The following is a 27547-nucleotide window of genomic DNA, read 5'->3' on the forward strand; positions in this document are numbered from 1 at the left end:
ACCACCCAAGGATCCCACCATGCCGTGAACGCGCCCAAAAAAATTTCGCGTCACGAGACTTGCCAAAATCGGGAACCACCATGGTGGGATGTGAGCAAGCCCTCACTAATAGAAAGCTCTTACAATTGCAATTTTATCATCTTCACGCATTAAATTATTTCTACGAAATGAATCACAATAAGAAATAGCCACCGTGAAGCTATCTATTGCTGATGTCTGGATTCGTCACGACTATCCTATCGGTAAATTAGACTTTTTATAGTATGCATCTAACATTGACACTCAATGTGGTTATTAAATTTCTGCGTCCTATTTAATAAGCGGCAAAGATCTGCTAACACTTGATGTTGTCGATACACAGTTACGTGAATAATGGTTGAATGAATCAGCATTTTCACCAAGGAAAATGGGCATGCAATGACAGTCACTTCATTGGCCAAGCGGGGAAAAAGGGTTCCCATGAAAAATGTCGTGCCAAGTTTTGGCAGTGCAACAGCAGAACTTCCATCATGGGCGATTCCAAAGGTAACTCAATTCTACCGTACCATCAATGGATAGCATGCTTATTCTGTATAAAAAATAGTACGACATTCGCGAGAACACAGTGCTTCACATCGGTCTCGTCGTTCACGAAGCCGTTCACGCAGTCGCTCTCCTGCACGCTCCAGGCACCATTCACGATCGCACGCAAGTGACAAAAGCAGCCGACGCCATCACCGTGATGTATCGGAAAGCCCTAGTCGCCGACGGTCATCCCGTCCCACTGGTATGCAAATGACGAAACTTTACCATTCAACGTGTTTCTTATCTCTGTTTTTCTTTTTCTACGGTATCCTCACCTTTTCTTCTGCAACACCGGTGGCGAACACTCCACATCTGTATACGTGACGACGCCTAAAGGCCGCTCACGATCGCGATCACCGGCCGATCGCCATCACAGTAAAAGGCGGTCATCACGACGCAGTGCAAGTGTGAGTTCCTATGAAAGTTCAGATGAAAGCAGCAGCTCATCAGAATCCGAAGGTATGTGAACTTTCCTATATTTGTTCACAGAGTCAATATTGCTCACGAGTTACGGGCACCCGGTGTTCATGACAGACGAAAAAGAGCAGAGACATAAGTCAAAGAAGCATAAAAGCAAGAAACATAAGAAGAGTGTAAGTGGGTAAATTAGTATCCAGGGAAACGGTATGAAAGGGATGACCCAAGATGTGTTAAAAATTCGATAGCGTAAACACAAGCATGACAGCGCCGAAAGACGAAGCGCCATCACCGGGAAAAAGGTAAAGTAGTGCTATTTCTGCATCGACTTTGAGAATGCTTGGTGTTCAATTGCTTGCCTCCAATTATTGTAGATCAAATTGAAGATTCGCAAAACATCCGACGACAAGGAAAGAGACCAGAATAGGTCCAATTTATTACAGTTCCTCAATTCCGCCTTTTAATTTACTGACACCTATTATGACTCTTTTTTTGAACCAAAACGCTTTTGAACAATAAAAATAGCATTACAATCAAGCCGTTGCTTGTCCTGTAAGATTAATTTGGTCGTCCCTTTGGATCGTCGGGCCCAAGTGGCTCAGTTGAGAATAAACGGTCACACCGTCGCTTAATTTTTGGGAGGGAATTTCCATGAACCAAATGAGTTTCCCGCTTGTGCCGAACTGTCAAGTTTCTATTGTCTTGTTACTTGAATAAACTGCCATGGCCGATACTGTCCAATTCTACCTCGAGCGGATGGTTCCCGAGCTCGAGGATCTCGAGAAGAAGGGACTGTTCAGCAAGGTAAGCTAATGAAACGAGTCTGTATGATTTTGATTATAATATGCTGATCCGATGATATGATCCCGGATCTTGTACAGGTCGAGATAAAGTCGATTGTCAAAAAACGAACCAATTTCGAGTATGCCTTGAAACGACGTATTGCCAAGAAAATTGATTTTTTGCGCTACATTGAATATGAAATGAACTTGGACACATTGCGTAAAAAGAGAAAGGATCGCTTCAAGGGTAAGACACCCACTTTGGAATCGAAAAGTTCTCCATGGCTAAATCGAATCGGATTTCACACACAGATCTGAAAAACCAGAAACTCACGATTTCTGACCACGCTGGTCAACGACGCATCTTTTTTCTGTTTGAACGCGCTACGAATAAGTTCAGAGGCGATCTGTCGTTGTGGATGCAATACATTGATTATCTCAAGAAATGTGGTGCCAGAAATTTGCTGAGTGGCGTGTTTGGCAAGTACGTTGATCAACTTGGATAGTTATCACTGGAGTTCGCGTGATTCACCAATTGTTTTTGTCTTGATATTTTTTTTTCTAGAGCCATTCAGTTACATCCTACCAAGGCGCCTTTGTGGATCATGGCGGCTTCTTGGGAATATGAAGGCAATGCGAATATGGCTGCGGCTCGTATGCTGATGCAGCGTGCGCTTCGTGTGAATCCTACCGACGAGAGTTTATATCACGAGTATTTCCGTTTAGAATTGTTATATGTCGAGAAAATCAAGGCTCGTCGACGGGTGCTGGGCATCAGTGATCAAGGCGTGAAAAAGACCGACAACGAGGAGGAGGATAACGATACAACCATGGATGAGGACGAGAATACGATTAAGCTTCCAACTATCACAGGCGAAGAAGTCGAGAACTGGAACGACGAAACTGACGAACGAAAAACCGTCAAGAAACTGGAAGAAAGTGCAGCTGAAGCGATGAAGGAAGGCGTCAATCCTATTCTGGGAGGTTTACTAGCTCAAATCATTTATGATAATGCTATTCAAGGTAAAGGAAAGAAGAAGAAAGGTTGCTAGTGAGGCATGGAAGAGACTGATCCGAATGATGAAACAGCCATCAGTAATAAGCTCGACTTCCGTACCAAGTTTGTGGACATTTATCGTGAATTCTCTGATACCGACAACGGATGCCAACACGTGTATGATACGATTCGTCGAGATATGGGCAACGTGCCTGCTGCACGCAAGTATTTGGCAGAACGTCATTTGTTTGCAAAAAAACCAGTGAGATCTGCCGCAGACTTGGAAGAGGAAGCGTCACCGTCCGTGTACATCTCAGTGTCCGATCCTCAGTTTGTGGAGGCCGTGAAGAACTGTGTCAGAGACTTTGATCAAGCCGTTGCCGACGTACCTCAACCTGAGATGTGGGAGTTATACATTGATTTCTTATTTCGCTGGCAGCAGCTTGTGCAGGAAGAAAACTTGGTAAGGCAAAAGCACAGACACAACCCAGGTCGTTTTTGGGAAGGCTGATTTTAATACTCTGTGATAGAAACTGTACTTTACCAAATTGCTGCAAAAAGTATTCAAGTCGAGCCAGAAGCAGAACATCACATCCGAAAATTTGTACAGTCAATGGATCGAATTCCTCACTAGCCAAGATAACTTAACACAAGGTAAATGGCAACAACAAGAATAAGCGGCTTTTTTGTGGCGCACCCAGCTGACCCATGGTTTTCCATTTGCTCTATAGCTCAGCAAAAAGCGACAATCGCTACTGAGAAATATCCCCATTGTGCCCGTCTTTGGGTGGCACGGATCCGTCTTGCCAGCGTCGAAGCTGTCACAGGTAAATTAACTTCATACTTCTTACCTGTGCTTACCTTTGTGAATAACGTGATGAATTTGCGAACGCACAGATGAACCGCAACAAGGATTATATAAAAAGGCTCTTGCACAAAATATGGCATCGTTCGAGCTGTGGTCTTCTTATAACAGTTGGCTCATTTTGCAATGGCAAGAGAATACAATGACGAATGAAGCATTACACGAACTGTATTTGGTAAGTTGGATCTGGTATTTCGTCTCATGCATGTTTTGCTTACGATATTTTTTTCAGGACGCTTGTAATAAAGCAACCACTCTGTTACCCTCTGTCATGGCCTCCACCGCTGACCGTAATCAAATCAAGGATCTCATACTTTCTGGTTATGTTTCCTGGGCGGCACAGGCTGAAGGCATTGAATCCGCGAGAAAAGTGTACAAGAAAATCATCCAGACCATGTATCCCACCCTCGGATTTTACAAGCAATGTCTCGAAGTTGAAGATCAGCATCCGGATGACGGCAATGCATGTGAAAATGTCGAGTATCTGTACGAAATGATCTTACGGTTGAATGTCGATAAAGCAGGTAAGCTGGACTTAGGAGCTACAAGTTGTTATTTCAGCGGTGCATCCTAAACATCTACCTATTTTTCTTTTAGATATTTACCGAGCATATATCACCTATCTCACTTCGCAAAAGAAATTCAAAAAGGCAAATCATATTCAATGGAGAGCATCAAACGAAATAGAATCATGGGAACGCATGTAGACTAGCAAATAAATTACTTCATCTTCTTTTTTTTTATCATCATCTTATCCCGACGATTCGGTTCTTGAATTTGCTTTTTACTGATAATCAGGAACGGATACCTGGTCAAGGTACGCAAGAATTTACCGAAAGTTCAAAGGTGATGATGACAGAAGATGACTGGAATCGGTTTTAATAGTCCGTGGACAATTTGGGCAATCGTAAAAATAATATTAAGAATATATGATAACCCGAGTGTGAAAAATTTAATATTTCATGGAATGCGCAAAAGAGCACAAGTCGCCATTGGAAATCGGCGTGCTGGTTGTACTGTAGACGTATGAATGTCTACAGACATTTTATGATGCCGGTGGAACAGCATTTTTATGATGCCGGTAGAGCAGTATTTTGTGATACCGGCGGAACAGCATTTTGTGATGGCGGTGGAGCAGGGTTTTTATGATGCCGGTGAAGCGGCATTTTGTAATGCCGACAGCAGACGCACTATGATATTATGATGCCGGATGGCAGCCAGATCCTTGCGACGTTCCAAATGCGTCCAAATAAATCAGACTTTTTACCTCAGATACCTGCTTTACATATAAAAAAAAAAGCAATGTAAAACTTGAAAATATCAACCATGCTTTCACGTATATTTCAACTTTTGACTGTCCACCTACAGTGCAAATAGGTATTTACATATCCCAAAAAGATAACTAAGCACAATAGACTACAATTACAATACTAGAGCACCAAGCAGAAAGGGACTTTCCAGCAGTAGTGGCATTTCCAGGCAACCAGAGAGAAGGAACCCATGGCAAAGGGCAAGGACAGACAACAGAGAGAGGATGATGGATGACAAGCAGAATGACAAGCGAAAGAAAAAAAGAAGTAGGCTAACTTACCCTTTGACAGCAACCGGCTCGAATTCGTCTGTCTCCAAAAAGGTCAGCCCCACCCACACCCCGCCTTTCCCTCTCTGCTCATCTCACTTCACCTCACCCTCAACCCCCACTTTCACGTTCATTTCCATTTTTGTCATTTTCCTCTTCCTTTGTCGGCCAACTTTTTTTTTCCCTGCAGCCTCTTTTCTTATACTGCAGTTTCGTGTCTTTTTTTTCTGCCTTTTTTCCCCCTTAACCCGCCCACTCCACTTACTTTTCTTTCTTACCTTACTTCACTTACCTCATATCGCAGGACTTGGAGTTGCTGATCAATGACACTGCAAAAAGAGAATTAGCCGACCTACTGTAAAAAGAAGATCAAAGTCTATAAAAGAATGCTCCGCAGCCGATGTCGCAATAAAAAGCGATGTCAGCGCTTGTCATCCACCATCCCTCAAGTGCCCAGCTAAAAGAAAAAAAGAAAGGGGGAGAGTATCATATTAGTAGCTTATTGGATTAGTGTTGAGAGATCAAAAGCGGTAAAAAGTGTAAAAGAAGAGGAAAAAGAGCAATGAAAATAAAAAAAAGGCGCCGTTTTTCGTTTTATCATTCATCGTTTTCCATCGTCGTTTGAAAAATCTTTTTCACATAAAGTTTACTTCTGTTCAATCCATTGAATTGAATCCCTTATTGACATCATGTCGACAATATTCATACCTCTTTTCTACAACGAATGGCCCAAATTTGGCTACCGTCGTTTTGTGATCTGGGTCCTCGGTTACCAAAAAAGGCACGTCTAGCAAGAATTTTTCTAATGAGCTCCCATCTCGACGAAAAAAGACGCGGAACGTGGGGAAACCATCATTATTTTGGGCAAGGGAAACGATGGTGACAAAAAAGTAAGGTGTCAAGATTTAAAGAAACCATGAAAATGGAGTAACCGGGTCCATCGTAAAATAAACTTTGGATTGATGGGCGGACATCCAAAAAAAGGGTCGACAATACCCCGTCATGCTGCGGATGCCATCTGACACAAATGAATTGATTCTGGATTTGCTAGGATACACCAGCAACCTTTTCTATGACAACATACACAGAAGATTCATCCGTCTGTATGTTGACAGGCCCCGGTTTACAGGAACAGTGAACTAGTACTACTGGTAAAAAAAAAAAAAGGAAGAAAAGCACCTAATACAAGCTGAAAAAACTTTTTCATGTCATTATGCAGCATGATCCGGAGTGGCGCCACCCACTGAACCTCTTCTTATCGGAACTAAACTTTATTTTACGCATGGACTTGGCAATCCATTTTCATGGCTTCTTTAAATCTTGACACTTTACTTTTTTGTCATCATCGTTTCCCTTGCCCAAAATAATGATGGTTTCCCCACGTTCCGCGTCTTTTTTCGTCGAGATGGGAGCTCATTAGAAAAATTCTTGCTAGACGTGCCTTTTTTGGTAACCGAGGACCCAGATCACAAAACGACGGTAGCCAAATTTGGGCCATTCGTTGTAGAAAAGAGGTATGAATATTGTCGACATGATGTCAATAAGGGATTCAATCCAATGGATTGAACAGAAGTAAACTTTATGTGAAAAAGATTTTTCAAACGACGATGGAAAACCATGAATGATAAAACGAAAAACGGCGCCTTTTTTTTATTTTCATTGCTCTTTTTCCTCTTCTTTTCAACTTTTTACCGCTTTTGATCTCTCAACACTAATCCAATAAGCTACTAATATGATACTCTCCCCCTTTCTTTTTTTCTTTTAGCTGGGCACTTGAGGGATGGTGGATGACAAGCGCTGACATCGCTTTTTATTGCGACTCTCTCTGGTTGCCTGGAAATGCCACTAGTTCAAGTCTCTTTCGGTCGGTGCTCCAGCATAGTTTCTTTGAAGCTGTAGTCAATTGTACTTAGTTTGTCGCTGGTAATTGTAAATTAAGCAGTTGCAGTGTTGTATGAACAGATCTGAAGTACATGTGACAGCGTGGTCGTTGTTTTCAGTCTCCCTTTCCTTTTGGTTTTATTAAAACGTATATTTGAGGTGCAAAGCTTAATTAGCTGGACTAACAAGATATGCGATTTGAATATCGTAGGGATCTTCTGCAGGTATGAGTTTTCATATTAAAAATAAACTAAAAACCGAAACCTCGCATCATCTGGGCGTCACTCGTTGGCATTTGGTGGTATCATTAACCTGACTATGAGTTACTTGTTGTGAGCTGCACTGTGTAATACCTTTGGGACATCCGCCAACGACCATGTAAGGCTCGGTCTGAGACTGAACGATGTGCAAGTACAATAAGAACTATCATGAGTCTGTCTGCTGCCAAAGCTATCCTATCATCTACTTTGATTTCAGCCGTTTTGAACGTAGGGAGGCCTCAAACCGCAGAAAAAACGACGACCGAGAAAGAATAAATGCCACAGATACATCAACCCATAACACCATACAGCCGCAAATTTCACGACCACTACCGCCCACCCGCACTACATATAACCATATCCACCCCATCCGCCGTTGATATGTACGGTATTGTGCTCAAGTGCCTTGTTTTTTGAAACTTTATGCTATATCACTCACCCACGATGTCCGATTTATAAGTTATTATGTGCAAAATCATCCCTGGTTAATCAGCTGAAGCGGTTTCCTCGGTACGGTTTGATACACAGTTTTTGTTGTAAAAGTGCAAACCAAAAGAATCAAGTCTCGTTTGTCTCCTTTTCCTTAGAGTCCTCTCTCCAATCGAGCATACCCCAAATAACTTGAATTATTTTGGATCCAATTAAATTCTAATTGGTTTATAGTTGCCCAATGTTTGTATTCAGAACTTTTCAATAGAACTGTCAAGATACCACGCCGCAGCTCCACAAAGACCAGACGTGACAACCGAAGAGACCAAGTTCACTTGATGGTTATCCAGCCAATCCAGTCCACTGATAGCGATCGTTTTATCATCACCTTCCTGTCCATCGGGAAGAATTTGCTTGCGCTTCTCAGAATACAAGCTTCGTTGCACCGTGGCACCCAACAACGAATCCAGCTGCAACACGAAACGTAAGCACTCAGCCTACCAGGCGATATAATCTCCATCGACTTACTAATGATCCTCCCAAGCCCGCCAAAGCCCCCAAAAGAACAATTTCCCAGGCAAAACCATGACAACTTTGCTCAAGCGCTAATGTGAATGCAGCAACCAGGCCGATGGTGGCCCCTCCGGCCAGTGAAGCGGCTAAACCCAAAGGTGAGACTCCGCCATTGGTTCCTGGCGGCACCTTTTTCAACCGTGTAATGAGAATCGGCCACCCTTTGTTGAGAATTCCGAGCTCACTGGCCCACTGTCAAAAGAGCTATAGCGTCAGATCAAAACTGTAAATGATCCAGTTGCTGCGATGATTGATTTTGCCTACCGTATCACCTGCGCAACACGCGTAATGTCTGTGGGTATATCACTGGTTAGCCCCACGGAAATCACAGTCAGATCTATTTACTCAAATCATACCCAATATAACCCCAGAGAAGAATGACACTCCAAGGAGACTGGTCGAAACACGAAAGATCCTGATAATGCCATTGGTGTAACGCCACCAAAACACCTCCTGTGAAGCCGTTACAAAATACTTGAATGAAGCCACGTTCGCTGGAATGATCATAATCGGCTTCCAAAAGACGTTTCCGCTCGGCCTTGAACTGATGCAATAACAAAGCAGCCGACCAGACGGAATTGAGTGATTGAAATATGGCCTTTTCCTAATTTTCCCATACCTTTGTTAATTTGGAGCTGACGACGAAAAAAGTGAGGAGGACGACGGTGAAGAACCACAAGGGCGAAGAAAAAGTGCTCATTCCTAACAGGAATGCAGCAAATGCACCTGAGGGCGAAAGCGATTTCCCTCCCCGAGCATAAATAACGACAAGCGTGGATAACGCTGCAGCAAAATAAAAGTTGGACATGCAAGTCAGAAAGGTTCAGGCTTAAAAGAATTGGCCGTGCCATTTTCTGAGCATTAAAACGCAGTCGTCTTTTCTTTCCCCACCGATCCGCGCTTTGGTTCCTTTTAGAGTGCCATGTTCAAACGATCACGCTCCCCCACGTCTCATGCACCCAAACAACCCTCTTCAGCCAAGAAATCGAAAAAGTCTCCATCAACGTCCAAAGATCCTTTATTGCCTTGGCAGATCGCCTTTCGCAGCGGCGCTACCGCCTTTAGTGAACGCAATTACAATGAAGCCCTTCGATGCTTCAATCAGGCTCTGGAGTTACAACCCAATGAAGCCATCATCCTCGACAGTCGATCAGCCACTCACGAAAAACTGCAGTGTCCTGAAGCCGCGTTAAAGGATGCCGTCCACACCTGCCGCGTCGCTCGACAGGATTCGCGAGGGTACCTGCGCGCCGGTAAATTGCTTTCGCTGCAAGGAAAATGGGAAGAAGCATTCCGAGTGTATAACAAGGGAGCAAAGCACGTCCTTTCATCCGATCCACGATATCCCACCATTATCCAAATGAAATTAGCCGTCAAATGCAAGTTGAACGCTCGCGATTTTGTGTCCGTGTTCCCTTACGAAATTTTGGACAACATCTTTTCCCGCTTGTCCTTCCGGCGACGACTTCAATGCTCGGCTGTTTCCAAGTCCTGGCGGCATTTTATGATCCATTGGGCTCCCATGTGGAAACATTTCGATTTCGGCAGTGACAAACCGAGTCTAGCTGTCATCTCTCGTTATCTCTCATATGCAAATCCACGATGCATCTCGTCCTTCCACGTAGAAAATTACAGCAAAAAACACTCTGACAAGTTGCTACAGATGCTCATTGACAATAACTGTCAATATCTTCAGAGACTGGGTAAGTAAAATTAAAAGTTTTTAAAAAAGAAAGCTTGATTTAGGCAAAAGAGCGGAATTCAACTTACCAATATGTCGCATTTTTACAGAAATGGCCCTTTGTCAATTATCACCCATCCTCTTGTATCGCACGCTTCGACTTATTGGAAACCATATAACCCATTTACAGCTGGACTATTGCTCCACAGACGCAGATACATTGCTTCAACTTATTCAAGGCACACCAAGCACTTTGACACATCTATCGATCCTCGGTCGCGACTTGCTTAGTTCTCCCTCTTTGGTATTCCCCTCCAAACTCATGCTTCGCTCATTGTCGGTCACCGTGGAAAAACCAGGCGACGTCTTAACTGCAGCCAATTTCCAAAGATTCATTGCGGCATGTCCTGTTCTTGAGCAGGTTTATATAGATTATGTATCTCACAACGCTTCAATGCCCCTCCTAGCCCTGAAATCCCACTGTCCGCACTTGCAGACCATTGAGATTAGTTCAGTTACACGGTCAACGAAGGCATTTGATGACATTCAATTGCAACAGCCAGCCTTCGCACCGGGGTTACGCGCGTTTATCTCCAATTGCTTAAGCGATACGCCAGACGAAGACATCCAAAGGACACTGAACGATCAGTACGAAAGCTTGGAAATCCTTAAAATGCCAAAGCTTTCTCCAAGGACTGCATTGCCCATCTATTTGAGCAATATTGCGTGGTGTCGATTACGTGAGGTATCATTCAAAGCGTGCTCAGCATTTCAAGCAAACCATCTCTGTTCTTTTCTGGAGAAGGCGCCATCGATTGAAATTCTGGATCTGGCGTGCGTGTGGAATACAGACGATCGGGTGTTGCAGGTTGTGAGTCAACTGAAAGACTTGCAGAAAATGGATATTTCCTTTACGAGCGTCACCGGCATTGGCGTCCGTTTGCTGGTCGATGAACGCGGGCCAAACCTGAAGAAATTAACGATGAATGGTTGCCATTCGGTCGGCGCCGATGTGGTTGCCTACGCAAGAGACCGCCTTGGACGCTCAGCTGTGGAGTGCATGTTTAATTAAACCCCCCTCTTTGCCGCCCAAGTGCTCAGCAGGAACCGCTCCTAATTCAAACGTGATGTTGATCTAACAGGAAATTCAAGCTATTGACCTCCCGACAATAAATTTGTGGCATTATTGTTGTCACGAACGCCCACAAGATCGCAGCGACATCACTTCATATATCATGAAAAAAATGAAGAAAGAATGCATGTATCATTAGCAAATAGCCAGTTTACATCTTGTTATAAAATTGTGCGTCGTCCTATCATTTTCAAAACGGCGCTTCCCCCATTAAACTTTTTTTTTCAACATCCCATGATATTCAAGCGTGACAGAGAAACCAAGATTCCAAAGACAGACAGTGAATAAGCCAAAAAAAAAAAAGAAAAGTTTGTTTCCCTCATTAGATATCTTCCAACTGGGCATTAAACTCATCTAATTGTGCCTGCAACTCCTGATTCTTGAGTTTGTACTCTTCCGTCTTGCTTTCCTGTTCCAGTAACTGATTTTCTAATCGTTGCACTTTGCGCTCAAAGTGTTCAGCCTTGACGTCCGCTTCTCGGAAACTGTATATCAAGAAAAAAGATCGGTCAGGAACACGAACATCCAACTTTCCGGTTTCTGTAACCCAAACCCAACAGATCTCTGCCGTATTCTCCTCCCATACACACAAAGAGATGCTTACTTTTTGGTCGTCTCCCGTAGGGACTTGTCGGAATTCTCTAATTCTTTCTCCAAGACCGACATTTTACGTTGAACGGAATCGTTCTCCTTTTTCAATTCTTCATTCTCCTCTTCCAGGCTCTTGAGTTCCTGGATTTTCTGCAATGCCTTCTCCAACTCTTCTTCCAAATGCTTATTCTGATTACTCAGCGAGATGACTTCATGTTCCTGTTGCGTTTGTTCCTGTTCCATCGCTTTGATCTTGGATTCCAGTTCCTCGACTTTGGCATTGGCTGCGTCAGCCTCGGTGCGCAAATTGGTAATTTTCTAATGAAGTCGTTAGCAATTATGTGAAACAATGTCGAGAGTGACCAACCAACCTCACGGAATTTATCCATTGTTGTGGTTTCAAGCTTGAGAGAAGTGAAAGAAGATGAAGCAACAGTATGCGCGGGATTTCCCTTTTTTAAAATTTTCCAAGTTTTATATAAAAATAGGTGGAGGTGTCTCAATCCAATCAACGCACGGAATGTCTGTCAAAAACCACGTGTCTTTGTAAGAAAAAAACAGAAGAACGTGGAAGCATCAATCATTGTTCCTTTGCGCTTTTTTTCCGGTCAGCCACGTTTTTTTAATGCAAGCACTATCCTGTCAGATGCTGCACTTGAAGGTAGGAGACACATGGTTTCCAAGGTTTTAGTGAAGCCATCCCACAGCATGCCCATCTTCCATTTGAGGCTCCAAGAAGCCGCGAAATATCCATCCATTTTCGTCGTCCTTCACTTTGCTCCACCGCGCACCATAGCCATCCCTTTGTCTTATTTCGTACGCCGTTTCTTCATGCTGTGCATTCAAAACCCGCGCTGCTGTCAGTCACTGATGGCATTCCCTGGTGAATCAATGCTTTTGATAAACTTACTGGCAACGCGTGCAGATTGATCCATACAGCGTCCTGCAAAATGCGGATCAGTATGTCATTCGCATGCTCGTTTTTAGTGGCTTCAGCTGTGAGGGATCATCAAAAACAGTTAATTCCTTTTTCTAATAGCATGCATGACCATCCAACTGCCTCCCCTTTTTCTGTCAATGGTCGTCATTAATAAAATGCGGGTTTCTCCTGAAAACTTACTTCCAGTGCATATCCCCCAAAAACCAACATTTCGATCTCGGTGCCAGTGCTTGCTCAATGCTTTGGCGCCTACTGACAGTTGATGGGGTTCACCGTGACGACGTATTTTTGCGTTCGTTTTCTGATAGATTCGCGTAAATGCGTGCAAACATTCGGATAAGCTTGGTGGCATCGTTGCAAGGGATTGTCCACCCACAGTCGTACGTATGTGAAGAAAAATGCGCCAATCATTCGGGGTCAAGAACTACCATGGGCTTTTCAGCTCAAACCTGCGGAACCATGTCTTGAAGCCTGTGGCTCGATATTTACCTCAAATAGAAATCGTTTCAGCGTGCTGCGGTCCGTTGTTTTGAACACGTTGATCATTTCCTGTTGTATGCATAGTAATCTGCCAAAAAAAAAGTATCGTCAGCACATTTAGCAGTAGCTGCTTTGCCTATGCTGACCTGTCTTTGTTACTGATATGCAGCAAAGCTAAACGGGTATCCAGTAGGTCGGTAGGAAGGTGACCGCCTTGCAGACGGCAACACTCCAATGTTTCAGCCACAGCAAGATAGAACGGACGTTCTACGGCGCCATACGCAAACCGCGTTTTTTGAAGCTTCGCACTGCACACCTTGCCACCAAGCGATAAAAACGCGGCTGTATCATCCTGCTATAGGCACGTTTCTTCTGTGAGCTTTCTGTTCATGGCGATCTTGACAAAGGGAATTACAGGCATCTCTTCAACTTGCAGCACGTGTCGACAAAATGCTGACCATTGTGTCTCCTCGGTCTCTTTCAGCTGTTCACGTAAAAGTCCTTCCAGAATAGTTTGCATTGAAAAATCGGCCCAAATAGGTGAACTTTTTTGTTGATGGATTTTCCCCCATTACGCGCCCTTTGAAAGTGGTAATTTCGGTGAAGTTTTGCTTTACAATCCGATCCTTCCTTGAATCTATCTCCTTCTGGACTATTGCCTTCTGTTTCCTTGAATCACTCATTTGAATTTGCCCATTATCTCTGTTTAATCAAGCATGCTTCGACATGACATGCCAAGTCTTCTATATCTTGATTATCATTAACATCATAAAAAGCGGACTACATGGAATATTATCATCGATTGGCTGATCCATATACAAATATCCTGCATTTTTTCTGTTCTGCGTGACTGTTCTGCAGCGGCGAACGAGCTTCGTCATAATTTTTGCGTTCCACAAAAAAAGTGTTTCTACGTAACGTAAGTCAACGATATCACTGCTGCTGTTGTTCAGCCTGTCGGTCCCTTTGCCGCAGACTCCCCTGCTGTCATCTTGCGAGAGCTTGATAACATTGCTTGCTTCATTAAAGAACAAGAAGAGTGGTAAGTTATTTCCTATCGTGAACATGTGCAGGGGCAGCGTCTCCATGATGATGTGAATGGATGGTGGGTGGTCCATGTTGGCCTTCATGAGCACATGGCAGATTGAGGTTAAGTTGAAGAGCACGATGCTTTGTCATAGCTTAAGATTAGTCTTTCTTTGAAACCAATTCATAAACTCGGTATAGCTTTGAAGAAACAACTCTGCTATTGTATACATTGGGCGCCTCGCATAATACAGTGAAGGAATGTCACTGGCAGAAAGCCCTATTTTTTCACCATCATTGCCAAGTCTTCCGTGATTGCTTCAGTGCATTCCACAAAATCCAGCCACAAAATAAACAAATAAACACCGTGCCGTTGCTGCGTGCCTATTTCTTCCCTCTCTTTCCGGTCTTCTTTTTTTTTCCCTCTCTCTTTTTTAACGTTTTTTCGTCATTTCTCCTTCTTTTTGCACTTACTTGTGTTTATCCCATAATGCCGATCTAATTTTACCGCTTTACATAACCTGTTTTACATATATTGATATACCTCCTATGACCACATGAGCAGACAATATACACCAGCGTCGATTCGCGACTTCAGGTACTTGATCCGTACACTAAAGCTGTCAAGATGGGGCGCCGGTATGTAAATTAGTCAACTCCGGTTTCCATAATCGCTGACAATTTTTTTTAACAAGGCCCCCAATATCAGAGACATCCTATGGGAATTGGACCTATGGCATACCTTTGAGCATTTTTTCCTTCCGGTAACTCGAGGTTCGTTATGCCGCCAGATACATAAAACATCATTGCAGGGGAAGTTACGTATACTTTGTTTATAGGCTATCAGTTTCCTCAGTGGCGGCCGGTTCTTTTGGATCTTGCAAACGATTACGCCTCCAAAGCTCATACAAGTAATAAACGAACTTCAATGGGGTTATATTCGATCTAACCATAAAATTCACAGACGTCATCTTACATTTGGGAGGGAATTATCGAAATACATGCTTCGTGTCTGGGAAGGCTTTTTGCTGTCTTTCGCCAAGCGCAATGAAGTCCAGCTGCCGCGAAGCGCAAAGGCGTTAGGTAAAGTTAACCTACAATTTCTTGATCCTATACCATCTTACAATTACAATTTAGGAAATGACGCAGTCCTTCATCTGCTTAAGCATAAAGAACTCAATATGGACAACTTGGAAGGTGTACCAAGGCGAAATTGAACAGATTCGCCAATTTTATGGGGAGATGCTCCATGAATTCAACCAGTCGTTTGGCACCACCACCACAGCCGATGCGATTGAAAAAGCTGCTGGTTCAACGTACACTTCAGGCCTTCTTCGTTTTTCTGCTTGGTTCCTTCAGAGAGCAATCTTATATGAGGGAAGGAGATGGACACTTCTCCCTTTGGCATCTCATCAGATTGGTATGCTTCTCCATGTGAAAAACACGATACACACAACATCTTACACAGCATATTTAGGCTAGTGCCGATCCATGGAACTGGCGTGTACCATTTCCTACATCAAGCATGGACTTCCGGATATAATGTACCGAACATCCTCAAAGTAAGCCAAAAAAAAAAAAAAAAAGATGTTATGTACTAAACAACATCACTTCTTTCACAGAGAATGAGACGAAGTCAATATGGGATAATTCCCGCAGCATTTCATTACTTTGATGGAATTTAAGCGGTTGGATAAGAATGATCTATTCAAAGAAACCTTATGGGAAGAAATTTTCTCACTGGATAAGCTCTGTCCAAACCGGCTGCGGGCGGCAGACGAGGGAATACGTAAGTAAACCATAGGTCTTTAGCCGAGCATACATTTAATGAATCGTATCATTGTAGCTTCTGATGAAAAACACACGTAGTTTTACTACAGTGTTGAAACCGACGGGGTGATGATATCTGTTAAATTCATTAAACGTTGGGATCGAGGTAGGTTTCGACCAATGACATAACTGTGACAATGGATATTGATGTTGATATTGATTTTGTTTCTGACATTAGCGCCTTCCCGCAGACAAAAGAGGAATTCCAGTTGCTGCCACGGGAGCCCGACATGTCGTGATAAACTCGCGGCATATATCATTTGAGCAAAAAACCGACTGACTTAGGGGCTCCGTCAAGTCTCGGGACAGAAAGCGCTCGTGATTTGCGTCGATGAATACCTGACTAGCAAAATTTGCAGTCAATGTGATTCCACGACAGTCGACGTGCGAGATGAACAGCTTCGCGTCTGTAATCACAAGTAAGTTCACGTCACTTATCATGTTTATGTTTAAACTGACTAAGAATATTATTAGGAAGAAGAAGAAGAGATTGAGAGGTGTAGACAGAAGGCTGAGACAACGTTGCTTGGACGACGAAGGCAATATACTCGGCTACAGTTCGGAATGTCCAGCAAGAAGACCTGCAGGTAAGCTTACTAATAAAAGTTCTTTGACTCTTTCAAATCATATCAATACAACTTGGTATAGGTCGCGGATGGAAAAGCATCGTTTTTACCCGGCTCGACTGTGTCCGCAGTGTGTGTCAGAAAACGATATTTCAAATCCGCCGGTATGTCAATCATCATTTATAATCTTTCTGAAACATCGATATTCAGTTTGCTTGTCAGATCTGGAACCGCGATATCAATGCTGGTATCAATATTCGACGCATCTTACAGCGGTACATCCAGTCAGGGTATCGACTCGATTCTCGACCGATCGCCTTGCAACGACCTCAGCGTGCATTTACTGCGCTCGGCAGTGGAAAGCCCCGCCTACTAGCCTCTTGTTAGGTCCGCGCGCTCGAAAGTCGTAAAATCATTCTTTAAATGAGGTCACATTTTTTTAAATTCTGATGACGTGCACTCGACAATTAAGGGCGCGCGCGGAATCCCAACAGCTTCATTCCCGACACCGAGCATCGATCTTCTCAATTGATTCTTGCTGCAATGGTAAGGAATTTCATACTCGCAATTCCCGCCGAACTATGCCGCTCATTTTTTATACGAAAATGATAGTCTGTTACTCTACATACTGATCTTGGCGATATCAAAATTGAAGTGTTCTGTGAAGCGGTTCCAAAAACGGCCGAGGTAGCTATTACATACAATTGACAGCATGCACGATACATCTACTCACTGTGTCGTACCATATTTAGAACTTTCTTGCATTGTGTGCCAGCGGATACTATGATAACAATCTTTTTCACCGTAACATCAAAGGGTTTATGGTACAGGTAAACTCAACTATAGAGCAGATGTATCTCTGAGAGCGCGATGAAGCTGATGCCTAGCCTTATAGACAGGCGACCCAACAGGTACCGGCAAAGGCGGTAACTCTATTTGGGGTCGTAAATTCAACGATGAAATCCGATCCACTTTAAAAGTAGGTTGCAGCAACTAATTGGTATGTTGGGTTGACAGTATGTTTAATATGATTTTGTTTTCTCAAGCATAACGCACGCGGGATCGTGTCTATGGCCAATTCTGGCCCCAACACCAACGGTTCACAATTTTTCATCACCTACGCAAAGCATCCTCATCTCGATACCAAATATACCGTCTTTGGAAAGTAAGTTGATGAAAGCATGCATCGCTCGTATGAAAGTCTCTTTTGTGCTCACCAACGACGGTTCTCAGAGTCATTGATGGTGCGGATTCTACGCTCGACGCAATAGAAAAAGTACCGGTAGATGAAAAATATCGACCTATTCAAGAAGTCCGCGTAAGGAGTGTCACTATCCACGCCAATCCCATTGCCGATAAAGCCATCTAAATAGCTCCCTTGACGATGATGAAACCAAAAGTCAATCACTGTAAAAATGTTCAAAATTAAAGATTATTTCATGTAAACAGGTTTATGTGTCTGCAACCCGCAGTGAAAATGTTTATATTTGAAATCTCGTCGGGGCCTCTTCTCTCTGTGCTCGCAACAGCCGATATGATACTCCGAGATGGTCCCTTGCATAGGAAATTGTATCGACCCCAGCCGAAACAACAACAAGTTATGACTAGTCTCCTTCAAGTTGGGCATCGATCTGCCAAAAGACGTACGTCGATGTCTTTGGCATGGCTATCTGCAAATGCTTCAGTTTGCTCATGACTTGCAATACGCGTCGGATCGAATACACATGAAAGATTCAGAGATTCTATCGATGGCGTATTTTGGAAAAAGGCACAGGAATGAGTGTTTCTCAGGAAGAGCCGACCAGCGACGTACTTGAAAAAAGTGTCATTTTCGTTCTTTGGGTCCTTCTTTTTTCCTTTTGATCGGTTGGAATTATATTAAACAGATGGTTAGTAAACTTTTTATGAACAATAAACGGCACTTCAGCTGCATAGTGTATAGATCTATGGGAGTTCGCGGAAGGAACGTTGCTAATATTCATGCGCGCCAGAACACTGATAAAGCCCGTTTCCATACATATCTCTACAATGGTGAATGCTGGTCCCAATTTAATTAGTGTAATTATGCAAATCAAATTTTATTGCTCGTTTTCAAGCAGTACTTTTGCAGTGTGCACACTGGTAAAGACGCCGCCCACTCATTTGTAAGACATAGACACAAATCTCTGATTCCTATCTCGCGTTTGCTGGTTGCTTTTGGTTAGGGGTAATTTGGATGATGATCGTTTGCGCATAATAAAGGAAAAGGAAACGCATGAATGATGCGGATGCAGTTATACCAGGCAGAATTACGTCTAGTCAGCAATTCTTTTCTGGGACAGATGATCAATTTACCCTTTTCACCCTGATCTTATGCTCTTCATTCGGCGTGGCTCGGCAGTTGCATGATCATCTGACGGTTTAAAAAAGTTTTACTGCAAGGAACGCTAATATGGTTTGCTTGGTGATACAAAGGAAAACAGTCAAGTTTTCTCAATAACCACTATTGTAATAGAGCTATTGTTGATCACTGTAGGGAAGTGTTAATATAGTATTCTGCTCAATTTTTTTTATCTGTTTGATAAATCAAGAATGATATATTACAATACTGTAATTTGAAATGTGTTATGGAATCATGGTGCCCTCTAAATATTGAATAAGCAACGGCTCAGTAAGACGGGTCGTTACAGGGATTTTGATGATGCCGAGAAACTGTCCGGAAATAGCCAGCCACATACGATAAAAAAAAAGGCACTGCACTGAACTTGCCCGCCTTGTTCTCCCCCGGCTCCCGCGCAAAAAAAAAAAAAGAGACTCCGTCGGTTCATTGTCTCGGCGGTCATTGAATGACCTTTGTCGCATATTCTTTTTTCCTCTCTTCGATTGCACTCAGGAAACCGTATTTTCTTTTCACCTCTACCTAATCATCAATCAGTTCCGCCACCATGTCCCGGATAGGCACAGACGAGAATCCTATCGATAAGTCTTATTACGAATTACTCGACGTTCCTGTCGATGCTAATGAAGTCCAAATCAAAAAAGCTTTCCGGTAAGAAATAGCTCAGTTATTGTTGCCCTGCTTCTGCTTCCATCATTAACACCACTTGATTTCCCTTTTTCTATTCGTTACCCTTTTAGCAAATTAGCTATTGTAAGTTTTCTTTACATGGCATAGGGGACAAATAGTCTGGAATCGTCCTTACGCTCATGTCATTGTAGACTTACCATCCCGATAAAAACCAAAGTGAAGGAGCCGAAGAAAAGGTACAGAAAATAATAACTTCAAGGTTGTTGCCAAGATGGATACATCAAACTCACAGTGCTGCTGTCTATAAAGTTTAAAGAAATTTCGGAAGCGTACCAGGTGTTATCGGATCCGCAATTGCGAGCTCACTATAACAAATATGGCAAGGATAAGGACTTGGCACCTGACGGCGGATTTTCGGATCCCCGTGAATTCTTCCAGCAGATGTTTGGTGGTGACGCTTTCAGAAGTATGTGTCCTCCCTCCTCCCTCACACTCTAGCGCGAAAAAAATGCACGCAATGGCATGTTTGGCTTACGAAGAACATTGTACAGGTATCATTGGCGATCTTGCTATGGGCGAACTGTTTAGCGAGTCCATGGAACAAGACATGCAGGAGACAGGACAGGATGTTACTGCAGGCAAACCAGAGAAATCCAAGCCTGGTATGACCAAAGAGCAAAGAGAAAAGCTTCAACAAGCCCAAAAGGAACGAGTGAAAAAGTTGGCCGAGAACCTTATCCACAAGCTCTCATTGTACACCGACAGCAGTGAAGGCGATGAAGCGGCGGCGGCGGCATTCCAGGAACAGATTAAAATCGAAGCCGAGAAATTAAAATCGGAAAGCTACGGCATTGAACTGTTGCATACCATTGGCTATGTCTATTCCAGCAAAGCGAAACATCATCTCGGTATGAAAGGAGGCGAACTGCCGAGCATCTTCCAGGCATTGCGACAAAAGAAACATTACATGAAGGAGTTGTGGTCGGTTGTAAAGTCAGCCATGGATATGCAAGCCGTCGGGGAAATGCTCGAGAAAGCTGAAAAGGAAGGCATGGATCAGGCCGAACGTTTAAAGCTTGAAGAGGACGCCAGCAATAAGGTATACTCCAACGGCTTGTTTATGTTTCGACCCAATGTTCATTTTTTAATTCCCTTTTTTTAGACGTACGAAGCACTGTGGCAGACTTCCAAGTTTGATGTTGAGAATACCTTGCGTCATGTATGCGACGCTGTATTGCAGGATAAGGTAAAGAATTACTCGCCTCGTCAACGAACAAACGATTTACTCTTTTTCTTGCTTTCGTTGATAGACTGTCAGCAGCAAAGTTCGCTACAAACGCGCCGAGGCGTTGCGCATGGTGGGATATATCTACAAGCATGCTGACCCTGATAAACCGGTGTCGGAACTAGTGATGAAAACAAAAAAGAAATAGACAATAAAGTAACGTAACGTAAAGGTTTATTGAATGTAGGCAAACAGAAAAGAAGAGAGTGTGTGTGAAAAACCGGATCTCCTTTTTTTTAGATTTCAGCCAATTCGCGAAGACGACGGACAGTCGAGCGGACGGTGGCAGCAGCGGTGGTAGAAACGGTGTAAGCGCCACCAGCCATGGTCTTCTTGCAACCCTTGCACTTCCAGATACCGACAGCAGTACGCTTCACAGCATCCTAATACATTTCATTAGTTCTTATGTCTCTCTATTTTAATCGGCAGTTGTGCCATTTCCAAATGGTGCCGGAATCCGAAATTACCTTGCCGCAGAAAGTGCAGGTGTACTTGGCGTGCTGGGTGATTTCCATCTTCTTCACCTGCTTACGAAGAGAGGCACCATAACGAGTACCGTACTTTCCGGTGATTCCGACCTTCTTAGTGCGCTTGGCCTGGATGAAGTAAGTGATAAATCGATATGGTAATGATCGAATTCGGAAAAAGCCGCGAAAAAAACGGAAAGTTGACAAGACATATCAAGGATGCATCGAATCGAGGGATAAACGGATGAGTAAAAGAGAATAAAGATGGAAGAGGATGGATGATAAGTGAACAGTTTCTAGATGCATGCCTATTTCCCTGCTTCCTCTACGTACCATTGTTGAATCAAAAAATCCAAAGAGGAGGAAATAACGGATGGCGAGCGTTGCCAGCTACTTTGAGGGCCGGACACGGCCTCGCCGATTTTCGCCCGGGAAACGTCATCCTTCCGTCGGACACTTTAATCTCCGCCCATGAACCGCACACCACATTTCAAATATTCCAATCGATGTTTTTTCAGACGATTTGATTGGATTTGTAACTGCTTATTGGTATTTAAATACGCAGTAATCTTTTTCGTGATATTACAAACTTTTACTTATAAGACAAAATGGTATTGATTGTTGCTTGATTGGTTACAACGCGTACCATGCTTCGGATTCAATTATTGGACGGACCCATCGATCACGAATTTCTCGAAACCCCCAAACTTTTTTTTTAACTTCATTGTTTGCTTCGTTGTGGTTCTTGTTACGCATGCGGTACGACATCAAATCATACAAGCAGTTGCCGATGAAGAACATTTGACCAGAGAAACCTCGCCCTCGTCTCATCTTGCCAGAAAACCCTCCTGCTCAGCAGAATAGATGATGCTTATTCTTCCCAGTGGAAAAAATGAGTATGTTCTAGAATTGGTATGATTACAAGCTCCACTTGCTGAACAGACGAATCTGTGTGTGGGTGGGTGTGGGTGTATTTTTTTGCTAGTTAGTTCCTGATTTGAGAACAGTGGTTTTGAAGGGCCATTGTTCTGGGGCGATCACGGAATGTGATTGATGTGATTGGATAAGGCAGACGAATGGATAGGCGGAGCCTGAACTGAGAAACGGGTTGTGCAGATTCGCTCAGATTTCCAGCATGCCGGGATTTTTTTTTTTTTTTTTTTTTGTGGATGATTGCCGAAATTCCCTTTCTAGTCCCACTAAGCACTTTTTTCATTTTTCCGCTTTGACTGTCCGCGCCATTGCTGATTTGGAATCTCTCAATTGAAGTGGTCATGAATAACACTCCACCGGAAACGCCTCATTCCCTTCATAGTCCCAATCGTAAATCGACGTTTTCCTCTGCAATATCGGTCACCGGCGGATTACCCACTGTTGATTATCCACAACCCCGTCGCACAACAGGTGAAGCTCTAGCTTCACTGGTCGGCGCATCGCTGACCATCGCCGATGACACCGTCTATTTGTTTGGTGGGTTCGATCAGTACAGCGACGAAGTGTACAATTCCCTATACAAACTGAACACCAAAAACGATCAATGCGAATGGGTGCGCGTATTGTACACCAAAGGCCGATTGCCATCGAAACGCAACGATCACACTGCCACACTGTGGAACGATAACAAGCTTGTCATATTCGGTGGCTACGCCGAAGAGGACGGACGTTACTGTAACGATGTCGCCATTCTCGAACTAGACACCATGACATGGGTTCACCCGCCGACGTACGGTGAACAACCGGCAGGACGAGTACGACACTCGGCGACCATTTACAAGGACAAACTTTACATCGCAGGAGGCTTCACAGTGACCAACCAGATTCCAAATTTCGCAGATACCCTGCTTATTCTCGATTTGACAACGTGGGAGTGGCAAACACCGATCAAGTTTGTACGTCGATCGCAACATACCACGTTCATGTATAACAGCCGACTGTATCTGTTTGGTGGGTTGAAGGAGGATATGAGCCGATCCAATCATTTGTCATTCATAGATCTCGAACAATACAATGTAACGCATTTGGAGATTGATTCTCCGTCTGCACCGCCGTTGACAGGTCAGCGGTTTTCACAGATCTGTGGAGATCAGCTCATTGTTGTTGTCACACAGCCTTACACTCCCGTGACAAAGGATGCACTGAATACGGGGGTCTGGTGCTTGGATTTTTCTTCCATGCAATGGCAGTATCACGAGTTGGGAGGAAGGTACAATGGGTGCCACTGGACATGTTTTGCTATGGCGGAGCATGGCACATCTTTTTACCTTTTTGGTCCAGCTGATGACGAACCTGATGAATTCTACGCCATGGCGTTGCGAGTCGATATCAAAGAACTGGGTCTTATTCCCGTGCCACCGTCTCAACTAGGTTATGATCTTGCCACTTTATTGTCCCGTCAATCCCAGTGCACCGATTTTGCATTACGCTCCAGTAGCCAGCCTGAAGCCGGGGAAATTCGAGCTCATCGACTTGTGCTTTTAGCTCGCTGGCCATATTTCCTGCACATGATGAACTCCAATATGATGGAATCCGTCAGCAACACTCTCACCCTCCCGGAACCCTTCTCGACATTGGAAAGCTTTGTACAATTTTTATATACAGATACAATCGACGATGCTGTACCCGACACTGTGGTCGCCGATCTCATGGTCATGGCCAATATATACATGTTACCGCGACTGCTGGCCTTATGTGTCCGACGACTGCAACGCCATATAGACGTAGAAAACGTGAGTAAAATCTATCATTGCGCGGGTTTGGCTGCACAGCGAGCATTGCAACACACAGCACTTCAGTTCATTTTCCGCTATTTTGGTGCCGTGTCCCGAACCAAAGAATTTCGAGCCTTGCCACGCGAGAGCTTATTTCAGGTGTGGGATGAAATGCCGTACGACGCTATGATTGTGGGTGACGGACAGGAAGACGTGTCAAGACAGATAAAAGGCAATCAAATGAACGGACAGCATGAAACGGGTCAAGCCGATATAGAAGTGGAAGAAGACGAAGAACTAGAGGAAGAAGACGACGAGGGGGCCAACAGTCCCATGGAGTCATAGGAAAAAAAAACTCCTCACCTCAAAAAAAAAGTGATTCATATAGGCGCATTATTCTCTATTTACCATGTATACTTCATCCTACATTCATTTCTCTTTCAAAACACTTTGTCATATACATCAACAGTTTTCTCTTGATTTTTGTCCCTAAATTTTTGACCTAAAATTCGCTTTGCACTTTGTGAAAATTTGTGGGCCACTCAGTCCATAAAATTTCAAACACCGACGGTCCGGGCGGTGGAGGTTGGGAGGTATCGGGCCAAAGTTCAAGAAAGTGTTACTCAACAAATTTGCCATCCTCCTCTTACTCCCATCCGTCATCCAATGGTGAGTACATCCATCCATACATCCAACGTCGACAACGAGCCACATTGCCACATCATCATTTAAAGAACACACAAAATCGAAGCATCGTCATCGATACTTTGGCATGGAACAATGTTATCGAGAGGAGTGGATACAAAAGAAGAAAAGAAAAAAAAAAAAGGACACTGAGAGATAATGAGGAACAATGAGAAAACGATTCAGCTCGATCGACGTTGTGAATGTGGAAAGAATGCAGAGAAAAAAGACTGAATGGAATTACTAATGTGCTTTTGTTGCTTTGATTAGGTTGCCGTTAAAGCTCACGAACTTCGTAACAAGAACAAGGCCGAGCTTGTCAAGCTCCTCGATGAGGCTAAGCAGGAACTTGCTTCCCTCCGTGTTCAGAAGGTTGCTGGTGGTTCGTCCTCCAAGCTTCAGGAAATTGGTCGTGCTCGCAAGAACGTCGCCAGAATCTTGACTGTCATCAACCAGACCCAGCGTGAGCAGCTCCGTCTCTTCTACCAGAAGAAGAAGTTCACTCCCTTGGATCTCCGTTGCAAGAAGACCCGCGCCATGCGCAGAGCCCTTACTCCCTATGAGAAGAGCTTGAAGACTGTCAAGCTTCAGAAGAAGTTGACTCACTTCCCTCTCCGCAAGTACGCCGTCAAGGCCTAAATGTAGCTTCTTGTTATTATTGTGCGCTTTTTTTTATTACCATTTTTAATTAGTCTCATAAAAAGAAGTTGACACAAAGAGGTTGTGAGCGGTTTTTTTGGATGAGTTATCTGTGGTTTTTTTTCCATGATTACATGCTGCCATACTCGGTTTCGGTGCGCGCCCAGACGTCATGGCAACTGTCCCCTTGTTTTTTTTTATTGCCATTGTGACGGTGGCGGACGAAACCATAAATCACGCAAGGACGCATGGTGATATTCTATGTGTGGGGTTAGTGAGGAGTATCAAATGATTCATTTTCATTGTGTGTTATTTCTGGGACTGGAAGGATCCACGATTTGGCATGCCACGCATGCCACGTTAGTGAACTTTTTTTTTTCGATCATCACGTTAATGTAAATGTTTCTTTACTGGCTCGGTTTCCCTCCCTTCTATCCTTTGCATAGGTCATTCTTTCACTAAAATAGATGCCAATGAAATAATCTACTACATGAATGGCACGTTATGCAGAATATTACGTTAATGTCCCCGTCCATGAACCGTTTATTTTTAACTTTATTTCATGTCATCAACACAATTTTTTCATGTCATATTTAAAACCACATCTTTGCATTGAATATGACTCCAACTTTTTTTTTTCTTCTTTTCTTGTTTCCTTGGATTCCTATTTTTTATTTCCCTTGTACGGCGGTCCATTTCATCCACTTGGCGCTTTCGTTCTTTGTTACTGAACGCTAAATTGCATCCATTCCTTTCATTTTTTTACCTTCACTCTTTGAACTTGTTTTTTTGAACAGCCTTTCTGCGATTATGACTGCAAACGAGCAAATGCTAGCTTCTCATCTTCGAGATCTCGCCGAATTGGCATTGATTACCCGGCCTAGTTCTCGACCGCGACGTCCGCGTACAAGAAAGCGAGATCCTACTCGTATTCCACGACCCATGAACTGCTTTCTCGCCTATCGACTGGAAAAGCAGAAAGAAATCGCTCAACAGTGTCCCGGGGCCAATCACCGCGATATTTCTCGTGTCATTGCCAAATGGTGGCGTGAAGCACCTGAGCATGAAAAGCAACATTATCGCAATATTGCCGATAAAGCCAAACAATCCCATGCCGAAAAGTAATGTCAAATTCGTTATAATGAAAAAGCTTGAGTTGCACTAATTCTAAACTTGTTCCCTTTTTTTAGATATCCAGACTACAAATATACGCCCAAGCGGAAGCGAACGACCAACGTGTCAGGAAAAGCCAGCAAGAAACTCGGTGAAAATACGGTCTTATCGACTTCTAGGGCCCCCTCCGCCATTTGTTCCAACGTCTCGTTTCCACCGTCCGGTTGTGCTGTGTCTCAGCCTGTACCGTCGCAGTCGGGATCAGCATGCTACAAAAATCGGTTCCAGTCCACGCAATACCTTTCACCCTATGTTCCCATGGAGAATATGGCAAGAATAAGTGCCTCTTCACCACAGCCTGGATTACCATCGATGCTGAGTTACACTTACAATCCTTGGTTGCTCAACGGCAGTCTCCCGATGAACTATGCTCTTGAACCTCACATGGTCACCCCCGTCGATCATCAAGGTTATCGCTATGATTATGCTCCACTGGCCGTTACTCCTCCAACCTTGGATTATCGTCCTTCTCCTTCCATATCTTCATCCCTCACTACTTCTGAATGTACGCCTGGATTTTCTATTTCAGACGAAGATGTCCAGTGGATCGATCCAATGATGCCCGCCGGATCTCCTTGGCTTTCGCCTATGGCTTGTGAAGAACTTCAATGCAAGTACCTTGATCCATCCTTCGCACTTTCTGTCTCATCTGGTTGTAGTCTTAATCATTAAGCTCAAATCATGCAAGCAAAAAATAATCCAACAACCTTATGCCAAATACTTCTCCGCTGTCTAGTTTTTTTCTACTGTATCTTTTTTTTTCTTTTCCATTCTCCTTGAAGAGATAGATTTTATAAATTCGCTAAATAGATTTTTACAAAAACATGAAAAGCATTGTAATATAAATAAACAAGAAAAAAAATTCCAAGATTTATGGCAAATGCTCATTGATTTTTTGACTCCAAAGAAAGGTTTTGCTCAATAATAACGCGTTTTTTTTTATCATATGCTACGTTGTGCCAAACATCGTATAGTCGCGCTGACATTTTTA

The 27547-nt window shown here is 43.5% G+C and overlaps 12 protein-coding genes across 12 annotated transcripts; 8 read left to right on the top strand and 4 right to left on the bottom strand.

Annotated features, from left to right (window-relative positions):
• Positions 1–459: 459 nt before the first annotated feature.
• Positions 460–1445, top strand: BYT42DRAFT_616526 (uncharacterized protein; the record flags this gene model as incomplete). The annotated part of the gene is made up of 6 exons (XM_051572078.1): positions 460–525; positions 584–749; positions 901–1023; positions 1099–1157; positions 1230–1283; positions 1356–1445. The coding sequence occupies 6 exons, from the start codon at positions 460–462 to the stop codon at positions 1443–1445; spliced, it is 558 nt and encodes a 185-aa protein (XP_051420437.1).
• Positions 1446–1651: 206 nt separating this feature from the next.
• BYT42DRAFT_647260 (U3 small nucleolar RNA-associated protein 6-domain-containing protein) lies at positions 1652–4499 on the top strand. Its single transcript, XM_051572704.1, has 10 exons — positions 1652–1785; positions 1863–2010; positions 2076–2247; positions 2329–2786; positions 2853–3223; positions 3291–3414; positions 3492–3587; positions 3658–3800; positions 3858–4149; positions 4223–4499. The coding sequence occupies exons 1-10, from the start codon at positions 1705–1707 to the stop codon at positions 4330–4332; spliced, it is 1995 nt and encodes a 664-aa protein (XP_051420438.1). The 5' UTR covers positions 1652–1704; the 3' UTR covers positions 4333–4499.
• Positions 4500–8025: 3526 nt separating this feature from the next.
• BYT42DRAFT_616528 (integral membrane protein DUF92-domain-containing protein) lies at positions 8026–9155 on the bottom strand (the record flags this gene model as incomplete). The annotated part of the gene is made up of 5 exons (XM_051572079.1): positions 8026–8244; positions 8303–8539; positions 8612–8639; positions 8704–8891; positions 8967–9155. The coding sequence occupies 5 exons, from the start codon at positions 9153–9155 to the stop codon at positions 8026–8028; spliced, it is 861 nt and encodes a 286-aa protein (XP_051420439.1).
• Positions 9156–9269: 114 nt separating this feature from the next.
• BYT42DRAFT_616529 (uncharacterized protein) lies at positions 9270–11100 on the top strand (the record flags this gene model as incomplete). The annotated part of the gene is made up of 2 exons (XM_051572080.1): positions 9270–10050; positions 10139–11100. The coding sequence occupies 2 exons, from the start codon at positions 9270–9272 to the stop codon at positions 11098–11100; spliced, it is 1743 nt and encodes a 580-aa protein (XP_051420440.1).
• A 382-nt stretch (positions 11101–11482) lies between these two features.
• BYT42DRAFT_616530 (tropomyosin) lies at positions 11483–12140 on the bottom strand (the record flags this gene model as incomplete). The annotated part of the gene is made up of 3 exons (XM_051572081.1): positions 11483–11645; positions 11765–12069; positions 12123–12140. The coding sequence occupies 3 exons, from the start codon at positions 12138–12140 to the stop codon at positions 11483–11485; spliced, it is 486 nt and encodes a 161-aa protein (XP_051420441.1).
• Positions 12141–12216: 76 nt separating this feature from the next.
• On the bottom strand, positions 12217–13427 carry BYT42DRAFT_68127 (uncharacterized protein). Its single transcript, XM_051572792.1, has 5 exons — positions 13318–13427; positions 13181–13259; positions 12872–13115; positions 12662–12747; positions 12217–12585 (listed from the first exon to the last, which is right to left on the bottom strand). Exons 2-5 carry the CDS (start codon positions 13235–13237, stop codon positions 12439–12441), a joined length of 534 nt encoding a protein of 177 aa, XP_051420442.1. The 5' UTR covers positions 13238–13259; positions 13318–13427; the 3' UTR covers positions 12217–12438.
• Positions 13428–17136: 3709 nt separating this feature from the next.
• On the top strand, positions 17137–17962 carry BYT42DRAFT_594988 (cyclophilin-like protein; the record flags this gene model as incomplete). Its single annotated transcript, XM_051570810.1, has 6 exons — positions 17137–17139; positions 17206–17280; positions 17346–17423; positions 17489–17572; positions 17640–17758; positions 17827–17962. 6 exons carry the CDS (start codon positions 17137–17139, stop codon positions 17960–17962), a joined length of 495 nt encoding a protein of 164 aa, XP_051420443.1.
• A 1555-nt stretch (positions 17963–19517) lies between these two features.
• BYT42DRAFT_594989 (X-domain of DnaJ-containing-domain-containing protein) lies at positions 19518–21033 on the top strand (the record flags this gene model as incomplete). Its single annotated transcript, XM_051570811.1, has 5 exons — positions 19518–19577; positions 19792–19836; positions 19910–20066; positions 20152–20699; positions 20911–21033. The coding sequence occupies 5 exons, from the start codon at positions 19518–19520 to the stop codon at positions 21031–21033; spliced, it is 933 nt and encodes a 310-aa protein (XP_051420444.1).
• Positions 21034–21052: 19 nt separating this feature from the next.
• BYT42DRAFT_68410 (60S ribosomal protein L37a) lies at positions 21053–21743 on the bottom strand. Its single transcript, XM_051572793.1, has 3 exons — positions 21686–21743; positions 21353–21481; positions 21053–21268 (listed from the first exon to the last, which is right to left on the bottom strand). The coding sequence occupies exons 1-3, from the start codon at positions 21686–21688 to the stop codon at positions 21122–21124; spliced, it is 279 nt and encodes a 92-aa protein (XP_051420445.1). The 5' UTR covers positions 21689–21743; the 3' UTR covers positions 21053–21121.
• Positions 21744–22507: 764 nt separating this feature from the next.
• BYT42DRAFT_580270 (uncharacterized protein) lies at positions 22508–24638 on the top strand. The gene has a single exon (XM_051569480.1). It carries the CDS (start codon positions 22627–22629, stop codon positions 24403–24405), a length of 1779 nt encoding a protein of 592 aa, XP_051420446.1. The 5' UTR covers positions 22508–22626; the 3' UTR covers positions 24406–24638.
• A 65-nt stretch (positions 24639–24703) lies between these two features.
• Positions 24704–25478, top strand: BYT42DRAFT_580273 (ribosomal L29 protein-domain-containing protein). Its single transcript, XM_051569481.1, has 2 exons — positions 24704–24729; positions 25015–25478. The coding sequence occupies exons 1-2, from the start codon at positions 24727–24729 to the stop codon at positions 25381–25383; spliced, it is 372 nt and encodes a 123-aa protein (XP_051420447.1). The 5' UTR covers positions 24704–24726; the 3' UTR covers positions 25384–25478.
• Positions 25479–26193: 715 nt separating this feature from the next.
• Positions 26194–27228, top strand: BYT42DRAFT_548314 (uncharacterized protein; the record flags this gene model as incomplete). The annotated part of the gene is made up of 2 exons (XM_051566007.1): positions 26194–26504; positions 26574–27228. The coding sequence occupies 2 exons, from the start codon at positions 26194–26196 to the stop codon at positions 27226–27228; spliced, it is 966 nt and encodes a 321-aa protein (XP_051420448.1).
• Between the last annotated feature and the right edge of the window lie 319 nt (positions 27229–27547).

Source organism: Radiomyces spectabilis (assembly GCF_025331425.1).
Source record: "Radiomyces spectabilis strain NRRL 2753 chromosome Unknown BYT42scaffold_11, whole genome shotgun sequence".
Classification (NCBI taxonomy): Eukaryota; Fungi; Mucoromycota; class Mucoromycetes; order Mucorales; family Radiomycetaceae; genus Radiomyces; species Radiomyces spectabilis.